Here is a 23,034-nt window from a genome sequence, read left to right as displayed (position 1 = left end):
ACAAAATAAAGATAGAACCAGTATCCAATCCATATAGTATTGTTTAACTTGGATGGGTATCATGACAGTGTTTGACATACAGACTTACCACATCAGAATGAATTACTTTTGACCCGACACAGCCAATATTGACCAGTCTGCATGGTGGATTTTCAGTGAAAACAATGTTGCTATCAATGTCATTATCCCCTTCTTGTGTCATATCATCCTGTTGTAGTCTCAGCATATTTCAGTTTTGCTGCCATTATATCCACAGCACCACCATACCTCAACAGATGATTCAGATGTGAATGCATGCTTTCTGCACCAACAAGTCTATGTTCCAATTGTTCCACCTTGGAATCAATTTGTTTGCGCTTTGGTGAATATGTATCAGCAATTTCAGCAAGCAATCTATTTTCCTGCTTCTGTATAATATCCATCACAATTTTTGACAGGTCTTTGACTTGTGATTCAGCAGTTGTCTTGTTCTTCTCCAAGCATTTGCCCACATCAACAGCTCCATCTCTTGCCTGTTTTAAATCATTCACTTTCTGAGAAGCTTTCCCTTCATACTCTTTCATGGTTGGCATGTACTTCTCAAGAGCTGCTTCTACTGATAAAGTTTTGTGTTCTGGTGGTGTATGTTCAACCAAGGTACATTTCACACATGTTGGGATTTGACAAGAGTCACAATACAATTCCAGCTGTGCACTGGGATGCTTATCACAGAACCTTGGTTGAATAAGTCTTGAGTGCTCAGAAGACATTTTCTCTGTATATTCATCAACAGTCATTGGTTTATGATTTTTGCTAAATCTCATTCTTTTGTGTGCTTTTACGCAATCATCGCAATAGAATTCACCGCAGTCTTGACACCAAAATTTTGCTTCTCTTTCACAGACATCACACAACGATTTCTCAGAATCAGGATTGACATCACTTAAAATCTGCTGCAAATCATTTATAAATCGATTATTATCAATAGCTGATACTCCTCCAGAGGGCAAAGGGAACAATTCTTTGCATGTTGGACAGATCAGCTTATCATTGTTGGTTTTAACCCATTCTGTCAGGCAGGGTTCACAGTAGGTGTGATAACATGGCAATATCTTTGGTGACTTGAATCTTTCCATGCAAATTGCACACAGCAGTATCTGCTCATTGATGTCCGTCAAAACTTTCTCACTGGAAACTGATGATGCCATGGCCATGTTGAATGTCACCTGGAAAAGAGACACACTTTGATTTAGCAGTAAAATTACAACACACATAAAGATTTCATCTTGATGTAACCTTGACCATTTTCAATGTATGACTAAATTTAGCACAACATTTTTGCAGCTGTTAACGAATTCTCTATTCAAGATATCAAAAGAGAAAGCACCATGCTTGAAAACATATGGATATCATATGTACATGCTAAAAAGTGAATGTCCAGCATATACTGTATGGTAGCATTACATTTTATGCCTTTAAACACACCAGTATATAGTCTGTACATCTGCAGTGTGGTGATGATCTCCTATGGATGTGTTTTGATGGGAATGCAATTTTAAAATAAGTATGGTTGGATTATTTCATTGTCAAGATATAAATGTGTTTTTTCCTGAAGGGAAGTGAAATTTAAAAATAGAAAAATATTTCTGAACAAGAAAGTTATAATGATGCAGCTGGATGAACTATTTTGAACACCCTGCGTCCAATATTTAATCAAAATGCCAGAATCTTTTGTTGACAGCAGCATATATATCCTATTTTCAGCTTAAAACTGAGAACACACAGGCAAAGATTGCTGGATGTTAGGCCAAAAAAAATTGATTTGTTTCTGGTCACTGTGCGTATCACTTCAAAGTGTGCACGTCAACTCTTTTTCCCCCGTTTTTCATTTGCCCTATGAAAAAAATAGCGTCAATGATATGACACTCTGCTCCCCAGTGCATTTAGCGGCAGGAATGCAAGGAGAGAGGTTTTGGGAATGTTGCTGAGAAAGATGCAAATAAAGGGTTAAAATGTGAAACCAATAAAACCTATTGTTTTTAGCAGTGAGCGTCTAGCTTGGTAAACGTGCCACCTCGTACATGAAGGCAAAAAAACATAATTTTCACATGTCCACCAAACTTGGAATTTGCATAGATCAACATAGATCATCCAAATTGATTTATCTGCAAGATTTGGTATGTTCCTTGCTACAAAATTCTGACCCAATTGAATTATAACAGGAAAACATGCATGCATGACTGGACAATGTGGACTGTGTATTGCATGCACTACATCTGCCGTGATGATGGATGATTGGACGACAGCACTGCATCAAAGAACTGTAGTTTAAAACAAAAATATACTTTCTTCGTGTCATTGATAGCCTTGATTTTCTTTGGATATTGAATGGACACATTTATTAAAGACGTCACTTTAGCTTTTCCATGACAGTGAATTGATTTTTGGAGAAACTTGATCGGTCCAGCCAAGTACACATGCTTACTCATAACAGCTGGACCGCGATGATCACAACATTGTTTTGTGATATCCCGATACAAAATTAAAATATTGATTAATATGTTGTATTGACTATAAAGTTCCAAATGTTTCTTTGGATGTTGAAACATGTTAGCATAGTGTGTCACAAATCAACACACCAAACAGCGATATTCATGTAAGAACCTGCTTGATTTCCATGGACTTTCTGGTCGCCCATCACACTGGTATGCCTGTTTCCCCTCTGGCTTCCGAAAATACTTAGTAAATTTACAAATTCAGTCTCAAAAGCTTAAGTAAATTTCTAAATTTGTTAGTAAACTGGGAATTTGCAAAGTGAGACACTGTACAAGCAAAAAGCAACATCTATTTTATATGGACTACACTGAATGATGGTACAAACACAAATTAATACTTCATTTAATAACACCTTTATTGTCATCCTTCGATCAAATCTCAGGTTCAAACAGAGCTTTCACAAGTTTCAGACAAATCTACAAATGTGCAATGTCTCTGGCTGAAGCATGCAAGATAGCAGTTGCCATTCTCCTTCATTTGAGCATGTTTCAACACTAACTGTTGTCTTTTGCGATAGAGGTGCAACCTATATATAATCATGTCCTTGCTCCATTCATACATCATGACATGTCGTTCTCTGTCATGCTAATGCCACATTAGAGTTATCTGAAAGAGAAATAAATCTGATTTAGCAAACAATATAACATGAAAAGTAGACATGACATGTCAAAATAAACTTTATCAATTCAAGTCAACAGTCTTGAAAATATGAGACATAGAAATACAAATGCAAAGCTTGTAGAGATGAATTAGCAAACTCATTAAAGTTATTTGTTGTAGAAAGTGCCAGTCTTATCCCACACTCTCACGAACATTCAGAAGTAATAAGTGAACATTTAAAGTGGTCATAAACAGTGATAAGTAGTAATATGCCAAGCCAAAAAATACTGTATTTACTATTACTAAATATGGATGACTGCAGAAGTTTCATATGAATTCACTGACATCGCCAAATTATGGTACAAATTATAAATAAAATTTTGATTGAAATGATTTCGTGTTCCTATCATACTTTGATTTACAATGCACTTTCAATACTATATAGTGTCACTTGCATCACATGAAATACCTCTCGGTAGTCGTGTTAGTTCAACCATGGTGTTCACGTGACACAGTCTCATAACATAGCTCACTATATGTCCAAGATACCTTTGATGAGTGACCTATTTGAGCCACTTGATTTTCAAAGTCGCTGCTGACATGTACAGTATGCATATAGGTACAACTTTGTGTACTGACCTTCAATGTTCAGTTCCGTTTCTGTATCCTCTTAGGGCTTCTTTGTGTCTGTTATCTTGTTTTCTAAGCTATCTGCTTTCTTTCCACTCTCGTCTTACTTGGTATACACAATTGTAGTCCGTCTACGTTTGAAAATTCCAACAGAAAATGGCCAGCCGATCCTTATGTACGTACTTGCATGCTTGATAAAACTTACTGAGGAATAGTAGTTTTGTTTGGGCATTTTCTATTGGCCAAAATACTTCCAGAAATCCACTCCTGACTAATCAAATTTGATGCGAGGTGAAAACACGGCGGCCACTCTCGCCGATGCACGATTTTTGCATGGCAATTTTTCATTCATTTTCGTTTGTATGACTTTGAAACTCCAGGAAACGACTGACGAAAGGGTTACCTTGAATTATTGAGGTATTTGCTGATAATTGCGAAATAAAGCGAGAAAAAACACTACGAAAATTCCCACACCCTACACACTGAGCGTTTTCAGCATACAGACTGAGGTTTCTTGCACGATCGCGCCGATGAATTGGAAGCTGAAATTTTCACTCATAATTTTACTAACTGGCATTAAAAAATTGTAAATCCGCTCAAAAATTCGTATTTTTGACATATCATAAACCCATGAGGAACGTAATTCATTCTCCCCTGCACAGTATAAAGGAGATCTGAACGGCTTGTCAGACAAAGACCACAAACAAACGCAAGATCAATAGTTTTCACATGTCGTCCACCAATCTTGTAATTTACACTGACAGGACAAAAAACAAATTGTCCATACCTCTATTATTATAACAAGGCATACTCAATGGTAAATTCATCATATTATATAATATTATGCTATCTTTGGTTTTCTTTCTGCGTATAACACAACTTCAGCCTTGCCTTTCCAACCACCAGAAAAACACGACCCCTATAATAAAAGTCAAACAGGCCCGATTTCACAATGACATATCAGCTTATGAGCGTCGATCAACACCCGTGCAAAAAGCATTACACGCCCACCTCAAAGATATCCACCAAACTTTGACATCGTTCAACAATATCATCCTAAATTTGGAAACAATTTATCCACGATTTTACGATTGTAGCAGCATAACCTACTCAGGCAGTTGGCCGGCCGGTGGGCTTCGACCTGCATGGTAACCCTTTTCCTGCCAAGTCGGTGAAAATCCGCTTGAAATTCGGTGTAGCTAGAATCTGAGCAGCCACGGCCGTTATCCTGCCAAGGCGGTGGAAATCGGGCTACTTTTTGGTACCCCCTTTCCTGCCTAGTCGACGGAACTACGTGTAGCAAACCCTTGCTCGCGCTAGGGGTCGTTCGAGGACAGGTTTTGGGCGAGGAACGGCGTTTGCTCTCGAAATGGGTTCACAGAGAGTCCAACGACAGGGATAGGTGCGGAAGCTACCCAGCCAGTCCCCCACCCCGGTGGGGGACTGGTTTTTTTTGGGGGACGAGTAGCGTACTTGGCAGGTTAGCACGTTGACGTATTCTAGCGGAGTTTGGGTTAACTTGGCTCTGAGGCACTACATAGATTGCGGCCGAAATTGACCGTCTCGGCAACGCTAATCTGTAAGGCAACCGCCTAAGACCGCCTCAGCTGGCGGTGCAATTTTTTGCCAATGGTGCGAGACGAAAATCACGGACTTGGTCCTGATTGACGGGAAGTGCGGACGGATTTGACGGACTCGGCTTTCTGTAAGGCAACCGCCTAAGACCGCCTCAGCTGGCGGTGCAATTTTTTGCCAATGGTGCGAGACGAAAATCACGGACTTGGTCCTGATTACGGGAAGTGCGGACGGATTTGACGGACTCGGCTTGATTAGTCCCTGACATGGAACTGATCCGAACGGACTTGAGCGACATTTGTGAAGGGTAACCACCGCTTTTAACCGACTTGTTACCTTCTCGAAAAGACTACCCACTCAGATGTCGGACGTTGTCGGCTGCACTTGGCTCTAGACGTTCAAGCCGTGCAACGAAACACACCGCCTCAGCCTTGCCATTCAGGAACATGGCCTCAAAATTTGATACCATTGTTCACCGACTTGGCGGCTGCGGTTAGGTGCGTGAACCGTTGTTCACCGACTTGTTACGCCTATGTTGTCCCTGTGAAGTTCGGCTAACGGCCGAGTCTAACGGGAGTTGGCAGACCTGTGTTTGGTTTATACCGTAGTATGACCGACTCAGGTAGAGGTACCTGTCGGTATATTCCGAGTTTTACGCACTCGGGCGTCAATGACGGGTCGTCATCACCGCTGATGACGTAGACGTGCTGGCCACGTTATTTGAAGGAGCCATGTTTGCCCAACGGACGAGGCCGAGACAGCTGTTGACAATTTTGGCATCCTTCATCTTTGACCGCTTTAGTTGGGTAAGCCGCTCGGCAGGCGACGGTTATGACCTAAACAAGCCGCTGAAGCACTGTTCGTTGCCGTACAAGAACGAGACGGCCAGTCCATTACTGCTTAATGGGCGATCTGTCGGGTTGGCTTGTCACCGACTTGGATGACAATACGCCCTGCGCAGGCGTACTTAGAAGGGACATGAGGTTAAAGATACGGGTTTCCCACCCGTACTAAACATGGGCTTGGGCCAACGTCCTTGGGTGGCAGGTGCGCATGCCACGTACCCAGCTGGACGGAATGTCAAGTTGAGATGCTAATGACATTGACTATGTTATGCTAAGTGCTCGAGGGATTTGCATCGCAAATGAGTATTATTAGCATATCAAATGGTGCGGACAGGCAATTTACATGACGGGTAGGAATGTCAGCGCCGGTTGGTGGACTGATTGCCGTAGGTCCATTATAATAACAGGTGGATGCATATATTAACACCCCTGCGTCCAATCATGTCCAGGGCTTTGTTTCCCTGTGGCTTTAAAAGGGAGGGACCTGCTAGTCTGTCGACACTGTTCCAGACATGAGCTTGACGGACCGCAAAAGTTTTCTGAAGGCGAGCAGACGACTGAAGCTCAAAGATGCAGAGTCTCCGGGCGTAGTGGTAGCGATCGTTGTGATGTCCCTAGTAAACGTTCTAAGAAGTCGGGCAAGAAACGCTCCCGTAAGGCGAAGCCATCTCCGGCTGAAAAACCCAGTGGTAAGCGTAAACGTAAGACCGATCGTTCTGCCGATGAGGATGATGACGGGTCACCGGTTGCCAGTGGTTCTCACCCGGCTGCTCCGGGAGAGACTACTTCACCTGCAGAGACTACATCTGCTCTTGTGGGAGATACTTCACCTGCACAGACTACGTCTGCTGCTGCTAGTGAGACAGTGAGTAATGAGACGGCTGATGCCATTGGTTCTCCCCAGGCTGCTCCGGGAGAGACACCACCTGTTGCTACTATGAGCCCTCATCCTGCGTCAGGCGAGGTTCCTGTGCCCAGTGCGAAAGAGCTTGAGTCCTCGTCATCAGCAGAGGCTGCCGAGCCCGCTCCTGCCATAGTTTCGTGTGCTGCGATGTCCCCGCCGAAAAAGATAGTGCGGAGGGTTCGTTATCAGGATAGCCCACCTGATTTTGAGCCAGATATGATCCTTGATGCCGCTACGGGCGAGTTCAGGCCAGACGCCCAGACGACGGTGATATCACCGCTGAGTCCGACTCGGAGGTTGACGAGGATGCGGCAGAGGACGATGACTTTTATGACAGGCAGTATGTAGGTGAGGCAAGCTCTGACGACGATGATGACGTTGCTGCTGTGTTGGCGGAGGACGACACCCCTCCTGTCTGGCGTATGTCGGAGACTACCGATGCTAATATATTTGAGGAGACCGATTTTGACCATGAGAGAGGACCGACTTTCACCTTGCCCAGCCCACGCCCGTGAGCTCGATTACTTTTTTAAGTTTATTCCAGCTACACTGATCAGATTGGCCAAGGACGAGACTAATAAATACGCCAAATTCCACCAGCGACATATCGCTAGGAAAATAGATAAATACTGGCGTAACGCTGACTACCGAGAGGTGCAGGCGTTCATTGGCGTCTTAGTCTGTATGGGTATCGACCGTAAATCATCAGTGGAGGATTATTGGTCTAGCGATCCCTTTCTGAGAAACCAGGGTATTTCTACTGTGATTACCCGCAGTCGCTTTCAGCAGCTTATGCGATACTTTCATCTGGCAGACCCAGAGAACGATCCACGTCGTGATCCTGATGAGGCACGCCGCCGACGTCGGTGTCAGGAGGATCCCCTGTATAAAATCAATCCATGGATGGAGCCCATAGTTGACCGGTGCGTAAATAATTATAAGATGGGTAGAGAGATCTCCATCGACGAGGGCATGGTGCGATTTAAGGGCCGTTCTAAATTTAAGCAGAGATTACCGCATAAGCCTGATCGAGACGGTTTCAAGATATGGCAGCTGTGCGACTCCACCACTGCATACATCGCTAACTTTGCACCGTACCTAGGTGTGAAATATCGGGATCGGACTGATGGGAGACGGCAGGAGCGAGGTGTGGTGAAAAGAATTACGATGGAGCTGGTCCAGCCATTCTGTGGATATAATCACAGCCTATTCTGTGATAGCCTGTTTAGCACGGTCGTTACTGCTAGAGAGCTGATGGAGACAGGGATCTACATGGTCGGGAGTTTTAACCGCCGTAATCGTCGCACCATGCCCCCTCAATTAATTCCGCCGGGTAAGAGGAAGCGCCTTCCTCTGTCTGTTGGGGATATGAAAGCCACGACCAGAACGGACTCTCGTCTTAACATCACTGCTTATCAGGATAGTAACGCTCAGGTGCTGATCTTGAATACGGTCTATCCACCCTTGGAGTGCGTGCCAGTGGGGGAGGGAGACGAGCGGCGACAAGTGCCTCTGTCGCTGTATAATTATCGCCGGTACATGGGAGGCGTCGACCGAGCCAACCAGAAGCGCAAGTACTTTCACACTGGGCGCAAGAACCACAGATGGTGGACATATCTGGCATGTTACCTGATTGATGTTGCCCTGGTAAATGCATATATATGCTTCAAGCATGTACACCCTGATAGTAAGCTGACCCATAAGATGTTTCATCTGCTGTCGGGAAACAACTCATTGGCGGTTATTGTGGGCGAACGCAGCCCAGTGTGAGAGAGGTCGAGGCCACCGTTTCTCTTGCCTCGTACATCAATCCACAAAATCAGCCGATGCACGTTGTCAGCCGTTTGGAGGGGCGGCAGAAATGCTGTAAAGTATGCAGCAGAGAGGGTAAGACCACTGCGAGCGGACGACTGTCTGAGACGTCCAAAGGATGTAGTCTGTGCGGGGTTCATCTTCACGAGGGCGAGTGTTTTGCGGCTTTTCATCATCGCATGATGCTACGAGGTAAGAGGAGCATTGGCGTGCAGACCTCTACTCACACAGCCCCGACGACACCCATCAGCAAGAGAACCCGACGTAAATAACGGACAGGGGACAGCTTCGCCTAACAGTGGCTTGACTGTATTCTGAACACGGACCATGATCACATTTTGAGCACGGTTGTGCCGTTTGTTTGTGCTTTACGATCCCGCTGATTGTAAATTGAAACACGGATTATTTTGTACAATCCCCCGATTGTAATCTTTGTAACACGGACCATGCACTCGGACGTCGAGACAGACTCTGAGATTTATTATTCGGCATAATGTAAATTATTCCCGAATAATGGATCGCATATTTTCGTTTGTTTTGTTTAGACGGATTATTTTGTACAACTCCCCCTATTATAATTTTGAAACACGGATCTGCCACCCCGATTGTAATTTTTGAAACACGGACCATGCACTCGGACGTCGAGACAGACTCCGAGATTTATTGTTCGGCATAATGTAAATTATTCCCGAATAAAATACTATCTATGATCGCATATTTTCGTTTGTTTTGTTTTTACCCCCACTTTCGTTTTTGGCAGATCCGTAAGGACGCTATAGTAATGGATGAACGTGCGTTGTATCACGTGGGAGGGGCACAGCCCAACGGAGGCTGTGCTCGTGCGACGTAGACGTTGTACCAACCATCTGTCGTTGGGGTTAGTGCATAGAGCAGTTGCACTGTCCAGAGCTAAGGTGGTACAAAACTGCACCTTAGTAACAACTGCACAACTAACCTGTTAGGAAACGGTAACACTAACGAGCTAAGTGTTCACTGAACTGGCCAAACTACGTACACGCCTTCCTTCAATGGCGGAACTATGTCGTTGACACTACGTCAAAGCAGACTGCACTGTGCGACTCTTCCAAGTCGTTCAAAGTACGTGGCCAAGTGACACAACCCAGGGAAACAGGACAGGTTTGAGGGTGCTCCCGCACCCATAGCACTAACCCCTGGGTCTTCTACTAACCCACGAGAGAGGTGACGTTTCCCCGGTGTGGCCGTGCGTGCCGGCGAACGAGCTTTACTTCCGCGAAAGTAAGCTAGAAAAGGGCATAAAAGTGCACGTCCCCCGGGGCAAACAACGCCCGTGACCTCGTCATTTTCTGGACACAACCTCATCAGCGGTTGCCCCTCTATACGGGCATGCAAAAATTTTTGAAGTCTAACACGTATATGGTCAGTAATCGTACCCCGAAAATGCGGTATTTCCCGCCAAATGCCTGGCAGGAAAGCGTGCAGGAGAGCCTATCTTCTGTAGACACGGAAAAGGGGGCCGGTTTTGACCGACTTGGCAGGATAACGGACAGGGGCGCTCGGCAGGAAAGGGTTAAAAAACGCAAGATCAATAGAAAACTCACATGTCCAGCAATGTCGTAATTTACACTGACGGGGCAGAAAACTTCAAAATTGATATGGCATGGACCTGATGGACGTTCTAACGTAAATGCACATTCTGTGGAGGGTCTAGTCTAGTCTATCGCGTTTTCTTGCAAACAGCGTAACAGTACGCAGTCGGCAGGCCAGTGGGGCATCGACTTCAGGGTTCTACCTCCACGATGCACGGTAACAATATCACCGAGAAGGTATTCTCACCACAAACGCAAGATCAGTAATTTTTTACACTGACAGTTCAAAAAGCTTCAAGATTGATCGAGCATTGTCTATCGCATTTGCTTTGACCTCTGGGTTCAACCTGCACAGTGCATGGTATCTGTATCCCCGAGAGGACTTCTTCACCAAAAACGCAAGATCTTTAGTTTTTCACAGGTTCACTACACTGACGACAAAAACACTACAAAATTGATCGAGCATAGACGTTCTAACGTGAATGCATTATTGTCTATCGCATTTCCATGTAGGCCAACACACACACACACACGTACGCTCTAACTTTCATTTTATTATTATTTCATGTACACAACACTCTCGCGTTTCCTTCTCGAGTAATGTCATGGTGGCTATAATAAATACATAGCACAGTGTGATCACGTGGTGTGACAAATAGTTTTACGGAAGCTGTTGACAGTGTGATCACGCGGTGTGACAAAATAGTTTTACGTAAGCTGTTGACAGTGTGATCACGTGGTGTGACAAATAGTTTTTACGGAAGCTGTTGACGGAAGTGACGTCACTTTTGCTTCTCCCAACTCTATAAGCTTCCTCAGTTACGGAACTTCGTTGCTAAAAAAGGAAAAAATGTATCACATTCCACCAAAAATTAAATTGAAAAAAATCGCATCGCCACATCATTTTTTGCCATATGTCATGACCAGAAACAAACATATTTTTGGGGGGCCTTAGAGGGCGCTTTATATTCCACTGGCATAGCGTGTTGCTGTATTAAGACGATTCATATTAGCGCTATATATATACCATAACTCTTTTGCCCTGGATTGTTGTTGACATGAAATATTCCTTCCTATTCCTTCCTATTATAAGAAGTATTCATAAATTTCTCTAAAACAAATAATTGCCAAAGACCATGACAAATACACTCACTGTCATTGAAAAGGGCAGAAAGCACTGACATGAAACATCAGTATACACGTCTAACTATTGATCTAGCCAAATGATTATAATTAGTGACTGTGATATCTTTGTGAGGTGATTGGGTGCAGTACATTTTGATTTTAAATCTGACCGAGAACATAGTCTGATTTTTGGATAGCAAGTCGTCATGTAGAAATTTCTTAACACTACTGTATTGACAATTGGTACCAGACAATGACTAGTACAAATCACAGGTATTTGCAGCATTGCTTGGATAGTCCGTAGACCGTAGAGTGGGGTTCTCTACAGTCTATGGAGGGTCATTCAAAGGTTCATGATTGAAGTGTAAAGCCAAAGACTATTCTTAACACTACTACTACTGAGGTTAGGCCTTCAGCCTCAGAGAGCATCATTATTTATGGCCTTAAGGTCAGAGGAATCTGAGCAGGTTCACTCATAATTGAAAGCTATATGTATACCTACATGGGCTCAAAATGACGAGAGGGAGAAGGGGCGCACTCAATTTTGGAAATGTACTGAAGCATTTAGTGCAGTTATGAAAATGTATGGTACAAAAATAGTAGAAAAGGATGAAAAATAATAATTTTAAAATGGTACAATTTTATAAAAACATTGTACAATTTAATACCAAGTGTATGGACTATAATTACCATACCAACTGAGTAATTTTTCAGCATTTCATGAAAAATTGGTACACTTGCCCGGTCAATCATGAAAAACATCTACTTTCCATTCATAGGTACAGATTATTGGGGAGAAAGTGTAAAGAAAGCATATCCTACAAAGTATACAAACCAGTGAGTGCCTTGATAACTAACGCATCTTTTATTGCAAGAACATAATTCGTCACAATCCACAGATATCTGAGCAATAAAGAATCCTTTTATCTTTCAACCAAATGTAAATTTCATCTCTGCATTTAATTTACATCAACTTGTCTTGTTTTTTTTCCTCTGTCGTCTTTTACACAGCTTTTGGCAGTCTCTTGATAAACACAACATTGCAGTAAAGAAGTTTTGAGTTTTAATACTCTATATGAACAAGTCATTGACAATGACATAGTCCCCCTTGTAATTGGGAATTTGTCACTGGAGTGACTAAAAATTGAAGTCGATACGATGTGCATGAAACAAGGAATGCAAGTACCAAAGCCCTGTCTGTGACTGATGCCCACATTGGATTGGATATAGACAAGTAGTGCCATAGGGTTATGTCCTTTTACCAAGTCAGGGCCTGAAAAAAATGCTGGTCCGAGGTCCCGGACCAGTGATTTTTTATCCCGGACCAGTATAAAATTACCCCTAAAAAGTCCGCGGATCAGTACAAACGGGAGCCAATTTATTTCGCAAGGATTTTCAAGTGTTTCCCAGATTGTGATCTTGTGTCTTTTGATGCAAAATGAAACTACATCCCCCAAAATACTGGGACGCACTAAAATCAGCCTGAGAATTTCACTGAAGAGTCCATTGTGAGACTACGTCTTCTAGCTACAAAATTACACACAATCGTAGCTCCTACAGGTTATTGCTTCTTTTAAGTCAATCAAACATTTAAAATTTAGTCTATTTCTTTCATCACAACGTAAACTCTAAAGGAAAATCAGTTACTCTGTTACAGTCTGCGATTCATGATATGAGCAAGGCGATGTGCGTCCACTAGCCACTGCACTGGACCAAGGAACAAAAATCAAATGCCGGGCCACGTACTCATTTTACATGTAAAATGTAATGTGGTAAAAACTGGACCATAGCCTCACCGAAAAAATGTCAGCAACTCAAAAATTGGTGAAAACATTATATCTCTGTCTATCAGTGTAGTGTTTTGCAGTAAATTTCTCTGGAAGGAGTCTCATTATAACTTTCCGATCGTACGTAGCAAGCAAGCTTCAGAATTTAGAAGGTCACCATGCTGAATTCCTGATATAGTCAGACCCCCTAGCTTGATTGTAGCTGACCTTAACATAACCGCCCAGCTTGTCAAAATAGCGTTATGGCAATTTGCTATTGATATCATCAAGGAAAAAGAAGTTCCTCTCAGATATTTTGTGTTTTCAACCTATTTTTGCAATTTAAATGGAAAAGAATCAACCACTGGGCAATTATTAAAATGAAGTGAACTTCATAGCAATAGTAAAACAAAAACATGTCAAGTATGTGTACAAGTACTTGAGAAATCTACCAAGTAAATGTTTATGCAGTGTGTCTGTATACAAAGATTGACAGTTTTTGCCGGGTGTAAATCCCAAGCAAATCTGATAGAAATGCATACATAACATGAGTACGAAAATGAATCATTCTCGTATTGTTATGCAAATTTTTCAGGACCAGTGATTTTACCTTGGGACCAGTGAAAAAAAATACCGTCAAGGACAGTGTGCTCACATCGTTTGAATTGGCCCATTCGAGAATAGTCAAACCATGAAAAACAAGAATAACAAAAACAAGGCAGTATTGCTGAAGGCAATGAGTACTTGGGCCGTGATAGAGTAATTTTGAGGACAATATATACTACTATTCAAATATGGTCTTGAATTTCCTCCAGTCAATTAGGCATTTGATTAACTGGTTATTAAACGAAGCAATGGCATGACAACGGCAAAATATGTCTAGCAACTTTTGTGGAGTTTGAGGCAGGGGTTCTTTATTTATAGTGGAAATTGCTTAAACTCCTTAAATATTCAAATTACAGCAAATTTCTTTTGTTCTCGATGGTAGATGTCTAATATTTAGATGGGCATATTTAGATTTCTACCCTATAGTTATCCCTATATACCAAAATCAGGACATCCAGCTCTATTGGCTTGCTCAGAATTAGATATGCACATAATTAATGAGGTACAATATGTGGTGTCATAAGGTGTCCCATCATACCAAATATGAAGGGTGTAGCACTTGTGGTTACTGAGTTGTGGACAAATAAATATATTTGAGGTCAAAGGTCATTGAGGTCACGTCACATTTTGTCATAATAATTGTATTGCTAAGTTATTCCTTAATACCAAAAATCAGACCTCTAGCTCTATTGGCTCGCTCAAAATAAGATATGCACATAATTAATGAGGTACAATATATGGTGTCATAAGGTTCCTATCATACCAAATATGAAGGGTGTAGCACTTGTGGTTACTGATTGTGGACAATAATGTATATTTGAGGTCAAAGGTCATTGAGGTCACGTGACGTTTTGTCAAACAAATTATATTGTTAACTTATCCCTATATACCAAAAATCAGACCTCTAGCTCTATTGGCTCGCTCAAAATTAGATATGCGCATAATTAATGAGTACAATATGTGGCGTCATAAGGTGTCCCATCATACCAAATATGAAAGGTTTAGCACTTGTGGTTACTGAGTTATGGACAATAATGTATATTTGAGGTCAAAGGTCACCAAGGTCACATGATGTTTTGTCAAAATGTCTGAGATATTGCTTGAACCGATGGACTCACTGATGGACTCACGGACGGATATGACCCAATCTATAAGCCCCCTGGACTTTATCCGTGGGGACAAAAAACTGTGTCACTGCATCCTTTAGGCAATATGAATACGATGAGAAACTAAATTTTTATTTTTCTTGGCCTTATACATGGGAGTCTATGGAGAACTGCCTTATACATGGGAGTCTATGGAGGTGAAAATTAAAAGTCCTCTAACACGGCAAAATTCGATCGCATTGTGAAACAAATCGACGTGCATCTGTATGGGGTTGGGTACTATTCTTGTGCAAAGTTTGAAAGAAATTGACCAGGGCATGTCTGAGATATCTGCGTGAACGGACGGACGGACGGACTGACATGACCAAACCTATAACTCCCCCAGGACTTCGTCCGTGGGCACTAAAAACAACGCAACAGTTATTACAGCTACACCGGCGGTAGGTTCATATCCAGAGCCCCGTACGGTCTGCCGCCGTCGCTTGAAAACAATCTCATAAACCTGGCCATATGGGCAACTGTGTATGGGCAGCTGGATACTTGACTTCCCGGAGAAGGCGAGCTGTCACGTTCAAGCTCAGGATTATTTGTCGATCAAATTTCAGTAAGTTTACCTTACCTAGATGAAATTTTGTCTATAGGCTGAAATTTCGCCGAAGTTTGACAAAATTGCATCGATTTTTCAGGTTCATATCCGACATTTTTGAGTTTTGATATGAGTGCAGACAGAAATATTAAAGTTTTGAGGCAACATGGCTGTTGACCCCTAGCCCTGCGTACGATGCTATGTGCTACAGCTAACACACAGCATCGTACGCAGGGCTAGCGAGAGAGTTGCCGACATCGACGGTTATTTACGAGAAGTGAATAAAAGACTGTCATTTTTGGAAGCGATCGAGTAGCTGAGGTAGGCTGGGATACGACTTGGGCCCAAGAACGCTGAATTTCGGCAGTAATTTGGCTTTTTACGTCAAGTCCCAAAATGGATTTGAAGTCACCGACCCTACGTACGGGTCTTTGCAGGGCTGTGGTGAGCGGGGCGATTAGCTGTAGCGGAACACACAGCATCGTACGCAGGGCTAGTTGACCCCAAGTGAAAATGTGTTCGCGATCAAATCTTCCTATATTTTTTCAGAATTTTCGACAAAATCATTGCTTTTGTAAATATTAAAAATAAAAAATGCGATGTGCCATGTCTCCAGATTTCTAAAATATCGTTGTTGACCGTTCGACGGAATACTCATTTCGCAAAATTGTGATGCAGTTGAAATTCAATTACTGACCGCCAAATAATCTTAATGAGACGAGATCATTCTAGACATCCTCCAAATTATCCAACCATTCGCGTTAGAGTTCAGCTCGCTTAGAGTATCATAACATTCTTCGGCCTTCGTTTAGATCGACCCTAATCTCTCCCATTTAGGAAATAAATACACAAGCTACCTTGACAAAACTTCGTGCACCATCCAGGACCAAACGCACTACAAATCTGTCTTGACGTCATCATCTCCTTACATGGTAATCGGCATACCGTATTTTTTAGCAAAGGAGACACAGAATACGTCGGAGTATTCAGTTTCAAAACGTATTACATTGTGTGATGTTGTCAAAAAAGGTAATGTTACTGCAGTGGTATAAATTACAAAACACAAAAGTTCAAATCAGTTTATTTTGGACCGGCTTTACCCGACATTTCATATTGTTTCTTATGCCAGATTTGACCCACGTGCTTACTGGCGACCCCTTTACATGCAAATTTTGTGTCAAATGGTGTGTTCTCCTGGAAAAACAAACGTACGATTTCTATATGAAGGAGGCGAAATTTGCCCTCAAAACTCGAAACCACCCCTTTATGGGGTGTACCTAGCTATTTTGAACGAGCTTCTCGAATCTGCAGCTCTATTTCGAAATGATGGTCTGGTTTTCTCAGCTCAAGGATAAGTGTTCTCCATCGCTGTGGGCATTACTATTCTCAACTGGGGGTACAGTTTCCAGTCGTAATGTTTTTCATTGTGTCCGGGATATAAAACCTTTCCTTTTCACAATTTTTCTTTGATTAACACTAGTCCACATCTTGTCAGCGATTAAACATGTTTCAAGTTTAAATGTTAAATTCTGGTCTCGAGCCCTCTTGTTCGACCAAACTGAAATTACCCCTCCCACTTTGGCTCGTCCAGTGGGTGTAGCAAGGGTCGTGCCATCGCCTAGGAAACGGAGGGTGCATTAATTGTTGCATTTCGATGCACATTTTGATTATATTCAGAAGATTTTGTGGCAAAAACTCAGATAGAGAAGCATTAATATTCACATCTCACTTATTCAAGACTGGCTGAGAGCAGCACTTCCATTCAGTTAACATCATTACGCCATTTATTATGCCAAGAAAGATGAAGCCAAGACATTTTGCCCTCCCTGGTCTCAGCCAGAAATGGTTATACCTTACGGTTATACATTCCCACGGAATGAAAACAAATGTACCGGTACTGGGCTGAGGCCCAAGTACAACAATAAGGTCTCCAACTTAGTACTGGAGTCATCTTTAGGACATGCATATTAACTTCTACAGCAATGGGACAAGCAAATCCTAAATACATAAGCAAATGTCAACAACAAAAAATAGACAGAGAAGGTTTGATAAGAAGAAAAGGTGGGAGTGGGTAAAAAATGTACAAGGGATCTGGTAAAAAAGTAATGCTACCTTATCAATCTTCTAGACCCTACCCTCCTGAATATCAAATGTTTCCATCCCTTGGTATTACATAACGCCAGATGACATAAATATATTTATAACCTTGGGGATTTTTAATTAATACCATGAGTGTTATCATTCTTATGTAAACAGCACTTAAGTTAGTTACAGATGGTGAAATGCCTTCCATTGTGGGCGGTGATTACAACATCTGGAATTATCCTGGATCCAAATTTCTCATCAGTTCTTGTATGTCTTACATAGAAAAGTTGCAAAAATTGGTCCACAATGAAAAATTCACCTAAGCTTTGTTTTCTGGATCAAATTTTCCTACAAATTGATACCAAATATGACAAAATTACGTTCACAGCCTTTGAAACTGTCTCAAAACATATCCTGGGTTGGTGTAAGTCATTAAACCTTTCACCACCATGGTTTGTCCCAAATCCATTGTTTTCTATGGTAAAGTTGGACCTGTATACAGGGAACTGGGGGTGAAAGGGTTAAGGTCACACACTGAGAAAATTACCTAAAATATACAAATTTTGGGGTTTCCCAACACTTTGAGCAGAAAATTTATCTAATAACATCCCTCGGGACTTTATACCAAATTACAAAGCTATCAAACAAGCAATTTTGAGAACAAGTTTTCTTGACCAAAAATGACAATATTGTCTTAAAAATACAAATTTGTATATTTCAGGACAATGTGTACCAATATAAAAGCTGTCTGTCCAAGGTTTTCAAAAAGAAAATACTGTTTAAGATTTTTTGACCAAAAATGACAAAATTGCTCCAAAATAGTAATTTTCCCAATTTTGTCATAATTTCAACAAATTAGAAGCGTAACACCCTCGCAAAGATCCAACCCAAATTTGAGAGCAATTGGGCTGGCGGTTTCAGAGAAGAAGAATTTCTACTGAAAATGAGAAAAATCACCAAAAAATTCAGTAAAAATACAAAATTAAGGATATTTTCACAATATTCATAAAACTGTATAAGGTTCACCTAATGTACTTGCACACAAATTTTCAAAGCGATCAAAACAGGGGTTCTCCAGATATTAATTCTTGACCATTTTCACATTTTGTAAGCTCATTTGCATAATTTTGGCAATGCAGACTTCATTTGAACAAAACCTCATCTATAGCCCAGGATGCATCCCCACACAAATACAAAGCTGAAATGTGCAGCGGTTTGCGTGTTTTTGATGTTGATGGACATACTGTACGTACATACATACATACACACAGACGCCATCGACTTCAGCTTATACGATAAACTCACATTGGTTATACCAAATGTGAGCTAAAAACAGGTCACTGGTCCTGGGACCAGTGGGAAAAAAGGGAATTTTCAGGCCCTGCAAGTTGGACAGAATTAGGTATGTCATGCCCTGCGTTTTTAAATGTCAAAATTCAACTTATATGAAGAAACTGGTCCACCATGTCTGAGTAATGACTCTTGACATGAAAAGGTCAGAACACCAGATATGAACCTAGAATGTCCTCATGTTCAGTAGAGAAAAGACTTCCTATAATTAGCTATTGATACTGTTAAAATTAAAACATCTTTCTTGACTGGTAAATCTCTGTATGATCAACATCTGCAGCAAGTGTCATCAGATTTAGTGCAGTCATTCAGAATATAGATCTCTAATTACAAACATTGTTTCCCTATTCAGCCAATCTGGGCTGCCACCCTAATCACAAAAGGTCATTAAATAAGTCAATAAATAATTTATCAACAGGATGTCACTTTTCAGTTTTACACTACTGGAAGATCAATATCTGTACCATGTTTCATAAAATTTGATGCAGGATTTCTGGACGTATCACACTAATAAGGAAAAGTCATTAAACATGCATATTAAAAATTAATAAACATGATACTGATACCAATAAATGTCCTACACAGTTAACGCAATATGAGCTCAACATCTATACCAAGTTTCACAAATCTGATAGAGTATTTCTTGATGTATAAGCCTAATAATGAAAATCATTAAATATGCAAAAATGCAATTATTTGACATGATATGACTAATGTCTTTGCATGCAACTGTACAACAATTGGGATCAACATCTGTAGCAAGTTTCATCACATTTGATGCAATATTTCTGGACATAGCACACTAACTAGGAAAGTTCATTTAAAATACAAATTATCAATTAATTCACAAGATACTCCTAATTGTCTTTGTTTGCTAATACAACACTTCGAGATCAACATCTGTACCAAGTTTCATCAAATTTGCTGTGGTATTCTAGACATATTTCCTTAATTACAAAAATTCATAAAATATGCAAATTAGCAATTTCATGAAATGATCCTGCAAAAGATTTTGCACACAGTTACAACTTTGGTATATGAATATCCGTACTAAGTTTCATCAAATCCAAATCTGTACTTCTTGACATATAATCAGAATTATGAAAAATCATTAAATATGCAAATTAGCAATTAAATGACAACATCCTGCTAAATGTCTTTGCATACTGTTACAGCTCTGGCATATCAACATCTGTACCATGTTTCAACTTTGAGTGCCACTGGGTATTTCTTGACATCATCAAATATGCAAATTAGCTATTAATTGACATGATCCTGCCAAATGCCTGCCAAAAGTTAAGCTCTGGTATGTACATCTGCAAGAAGTTTCATTAAATTTGAGTCAGTATATATTGAAATATTAGCAGAATTATGAAAATCCATAATTTATGCAAATTAGCAATTAATTGACTAAATACTGACAAATGTCTTTATGTGCTATTAGAGCTGTGTGTGACCAACATGTGTACAAAGTTTCATAAAACTTGGTGCAGTCCCTTAAGAAAAAGAGCTTTTTCAAAAATCACTAATTATGCAAATCAGAGCTCATTATGCAAGCCACACCCAAAAAAATGGACATGCATATATGTATGCCATAGTGTATTATCCTTGTACCAAGTTTGAAAGAAATTGGCTCAGACATGTCCCACATATCATCGTGGACGGACGGACGGATGGAAGGAACCCAAACCATAAGTCTGGGGGACTAATAAATCATAATGCATTACATGCTATTCTATGCATAGAAATGATTACCTGATAAAGCGTGGTTCACTCTTATAAATGTTAAATATAAAGACGTCATAGAGGACTGCTGAACTCAGCAGATACCATTATAAGTGCACAGGATCTAGGACAAAACTGAACTGTTGTGAATTCATCCTTATTATGACAGAAACATATATTTTAATTGACTTAAGCTCAATAACCATTTTGACATTTAGTCACACCATATTATTAACAGGAATTTCATTAGAAACCAGCAGCTGGAGAAATTGTATGGCTAGTAAGGTCATTTCTACGGATGTAAAATCTCAACCCCAGGCACACAAATAAATAGCGCATCCAGAAAATATTGTCTCTGGCTCTTTGGTCAACTTATATCATATACATAAATGTGAAATTTTGCGCAAGACAAAAAATTGTAGATTTGCCATTACCTGCATATTAATTGATCTGCAATATCATGCACACTGAGAACTGTTTTTAATAGCTACAAAATGAGTTGTCATTGTTTCATTGTTTGAAACACTGATCATGCAAAACGTGTCATTAAAATATCAGTGTTTCATGTCATTTTCAAACAGTTTTTACCCAGTGCAAAATAAATTCAAACACCTCTCAGATTGCACAATTGCACACATATTTCTCAAAATTTTCTATTCAAGCCCTCTCATGCTCTCCACCCTTCGGACCAGGAGTGTCCTATGTCATTTTCCTAAGTTTTATACTTATGAAAAACAAATTGAAACACCTCTCAGACTGAACCAAACTGCACCATTGTACACATCAATTTCTCAATATTTTCAGCGCAAGACAGGGACATGTCCCCTCTGACACACCCCCTCAGTCTCTCTCCTACTTTCAAATTCTCTCCTGTCAGATATCCCAGTGAAAACCCTACCAATATCATATGATACATGATAACCCTCCAAATTAACAATACTATATGGTTGGATACCGGTTATAGTGTGAGCTTTTATCTACACTGTATATTTTGTTGTGACTTTGATTCGGCTGAGAGCATTCTCGAAATTTTGGAGTATATCAACGAATTCCTCAACATGGCAGCACCACCCTCTCCCTCTCCATGCATAAATTATGACGACTCCCCAGGGCCTACCACGAACATACAGCGATGTTGGAATATGAGTACAATCTACACATAGCTGCTCTGGACTTCGGACTAAAATGGACATGTTATACCTGGATGTTACCTGGACACAGGACGGACAGAGAGTTAGTCAACCCGGATACAGCTGCCAAAAATTACAAGGGCAAGGCACGTACTTCAACGTAATCCGATTTGGCTCTTGAACGATTTGATATTGGCTCTTGAACGATTTGATATTGAAACAGCATCAATTACTCTTACATTGCATTTCAGATACATTTCCAATATTTCCGATATTTCGACGTGTTGTGGGGTATAAAGACGTAAAAAAGTCGCCCTGAATCGCACTTTGGCCTCTATTGTTTCCATGCACGTCCATCAATACTGTGTTTTCCCTGCAGGATTTTTTATATAAAATCATGGCTTAATGTATAAATAAGATTATTGAACTGATTCTCAGAGTAAACTAACCTTCACTATCTCTTTGGTTGGAATCTTTCACCACCGCACCGCGTACCGCACCGATGGCCGCCGCTGTGTCGTATACCGTGACGGAGGCTGCGCTGAACTTGCGGATGATGGTGCCCAAGATGGTAGTCATGAGCATGCGCGTAAAATCCGAAATGTCGGCTTGTGCATAGGGCAGTTTACTAGTCTGTCATAACTGTTATACCCTTGCTGGTGGGTTCGTTGTTGACTTTGTCAAAGTTAATCCGGCGAAAATCTGGTGACAGCGTCCTTCTATGGCGTGTAATCCATGCCAAAATTAACACCTTACATTTTGAGCCAACCTACATGCAACTCTCACGAAGGTACATGCAACTCTCACGAAACTGCATGCGATTCACAAAGCTACACGCAACTCTCGCGAACGTGCATGCAACTCACGAGGCTACATGCAACTCACGAAGCTACATGCAACTCACGAACTTGCATTTTGAGCCAAGCTACATGCAACTCTCACGAAGCTGCATGCGACTCTCCAAGCTACATGCAACTCTCACGAAGCTGCATGCGACTCACCAAGCTACATGCAACTCTCACGAACGTGCATGCAACTCACCAAGCTACATGCAACTCTAACGAACGTGCATGCAACTCACGAACT

The 23,034-nt window shown here is 41.1% G+C and overlaps 2 protein-coding genes across 2 annotated transcripts in view; one reads left to right on the top strand and one right to left on the bottom strand.

Annotated features, from left to right (window-relative positions):
• Window positions 1-23,034, top strand: part of LOC139120144 (regulator of G-protein signaling 12-like) — a 435,920-nt gene that overhangs the window by 103,545 nt on the left and 309,341 nt on the right. The gene's annotated exons all lie outside the window — the stretch shown is intronic.
• Window positions 204-22,438, bottom strand: LOC139120723 (E3 ubiquitin-protein ligase TRIM56-like). The gene is made up of 2 exons (XM_070685260.1): window positions 22,398-22,438; window positions 204-1,205 (listed from the first exon to the last, which is right to left on the bottom strand). Exon 2 carries the CDS (start codon window positions 1,191-1,193, stop codon window positions 204-206), a length of 990 nt encoding a protein of 329 aa, XP_070541361.1. The 5' UTR covers window positions 1,194-1,205; window positions 22,398-22,438.

The sequence above is a fragment of the Ptychodera flava genome, chromosome 20 (genome assembly GCF_041260155.1).
Source record: "Ptychodera flava strain L36383 chromosome 20, AS_Pfla_20210202, whole genome shotgun sequence".
Classification (NCBI taxonomy): Eukaryota; Metazoa; Hemichordata; class Enteropneusta; family Ptychoderidae; genus Ptychodera; species Ptychodera flava.
Note: the sequence above shows the minus strand (reverse complement) of the source record. Positions and strands in the feature narration are given on the sequence as shown.

Excerpts from the sequence above, each read along its gene's own strand:
- LOC139120723 (XM_070685260.1), bottom strand. The coding sequence starts at position 1,193 with ATGGCCATGGCATCATCAGTTTCCAGTGAGAAAGTTTTGACGGACATC.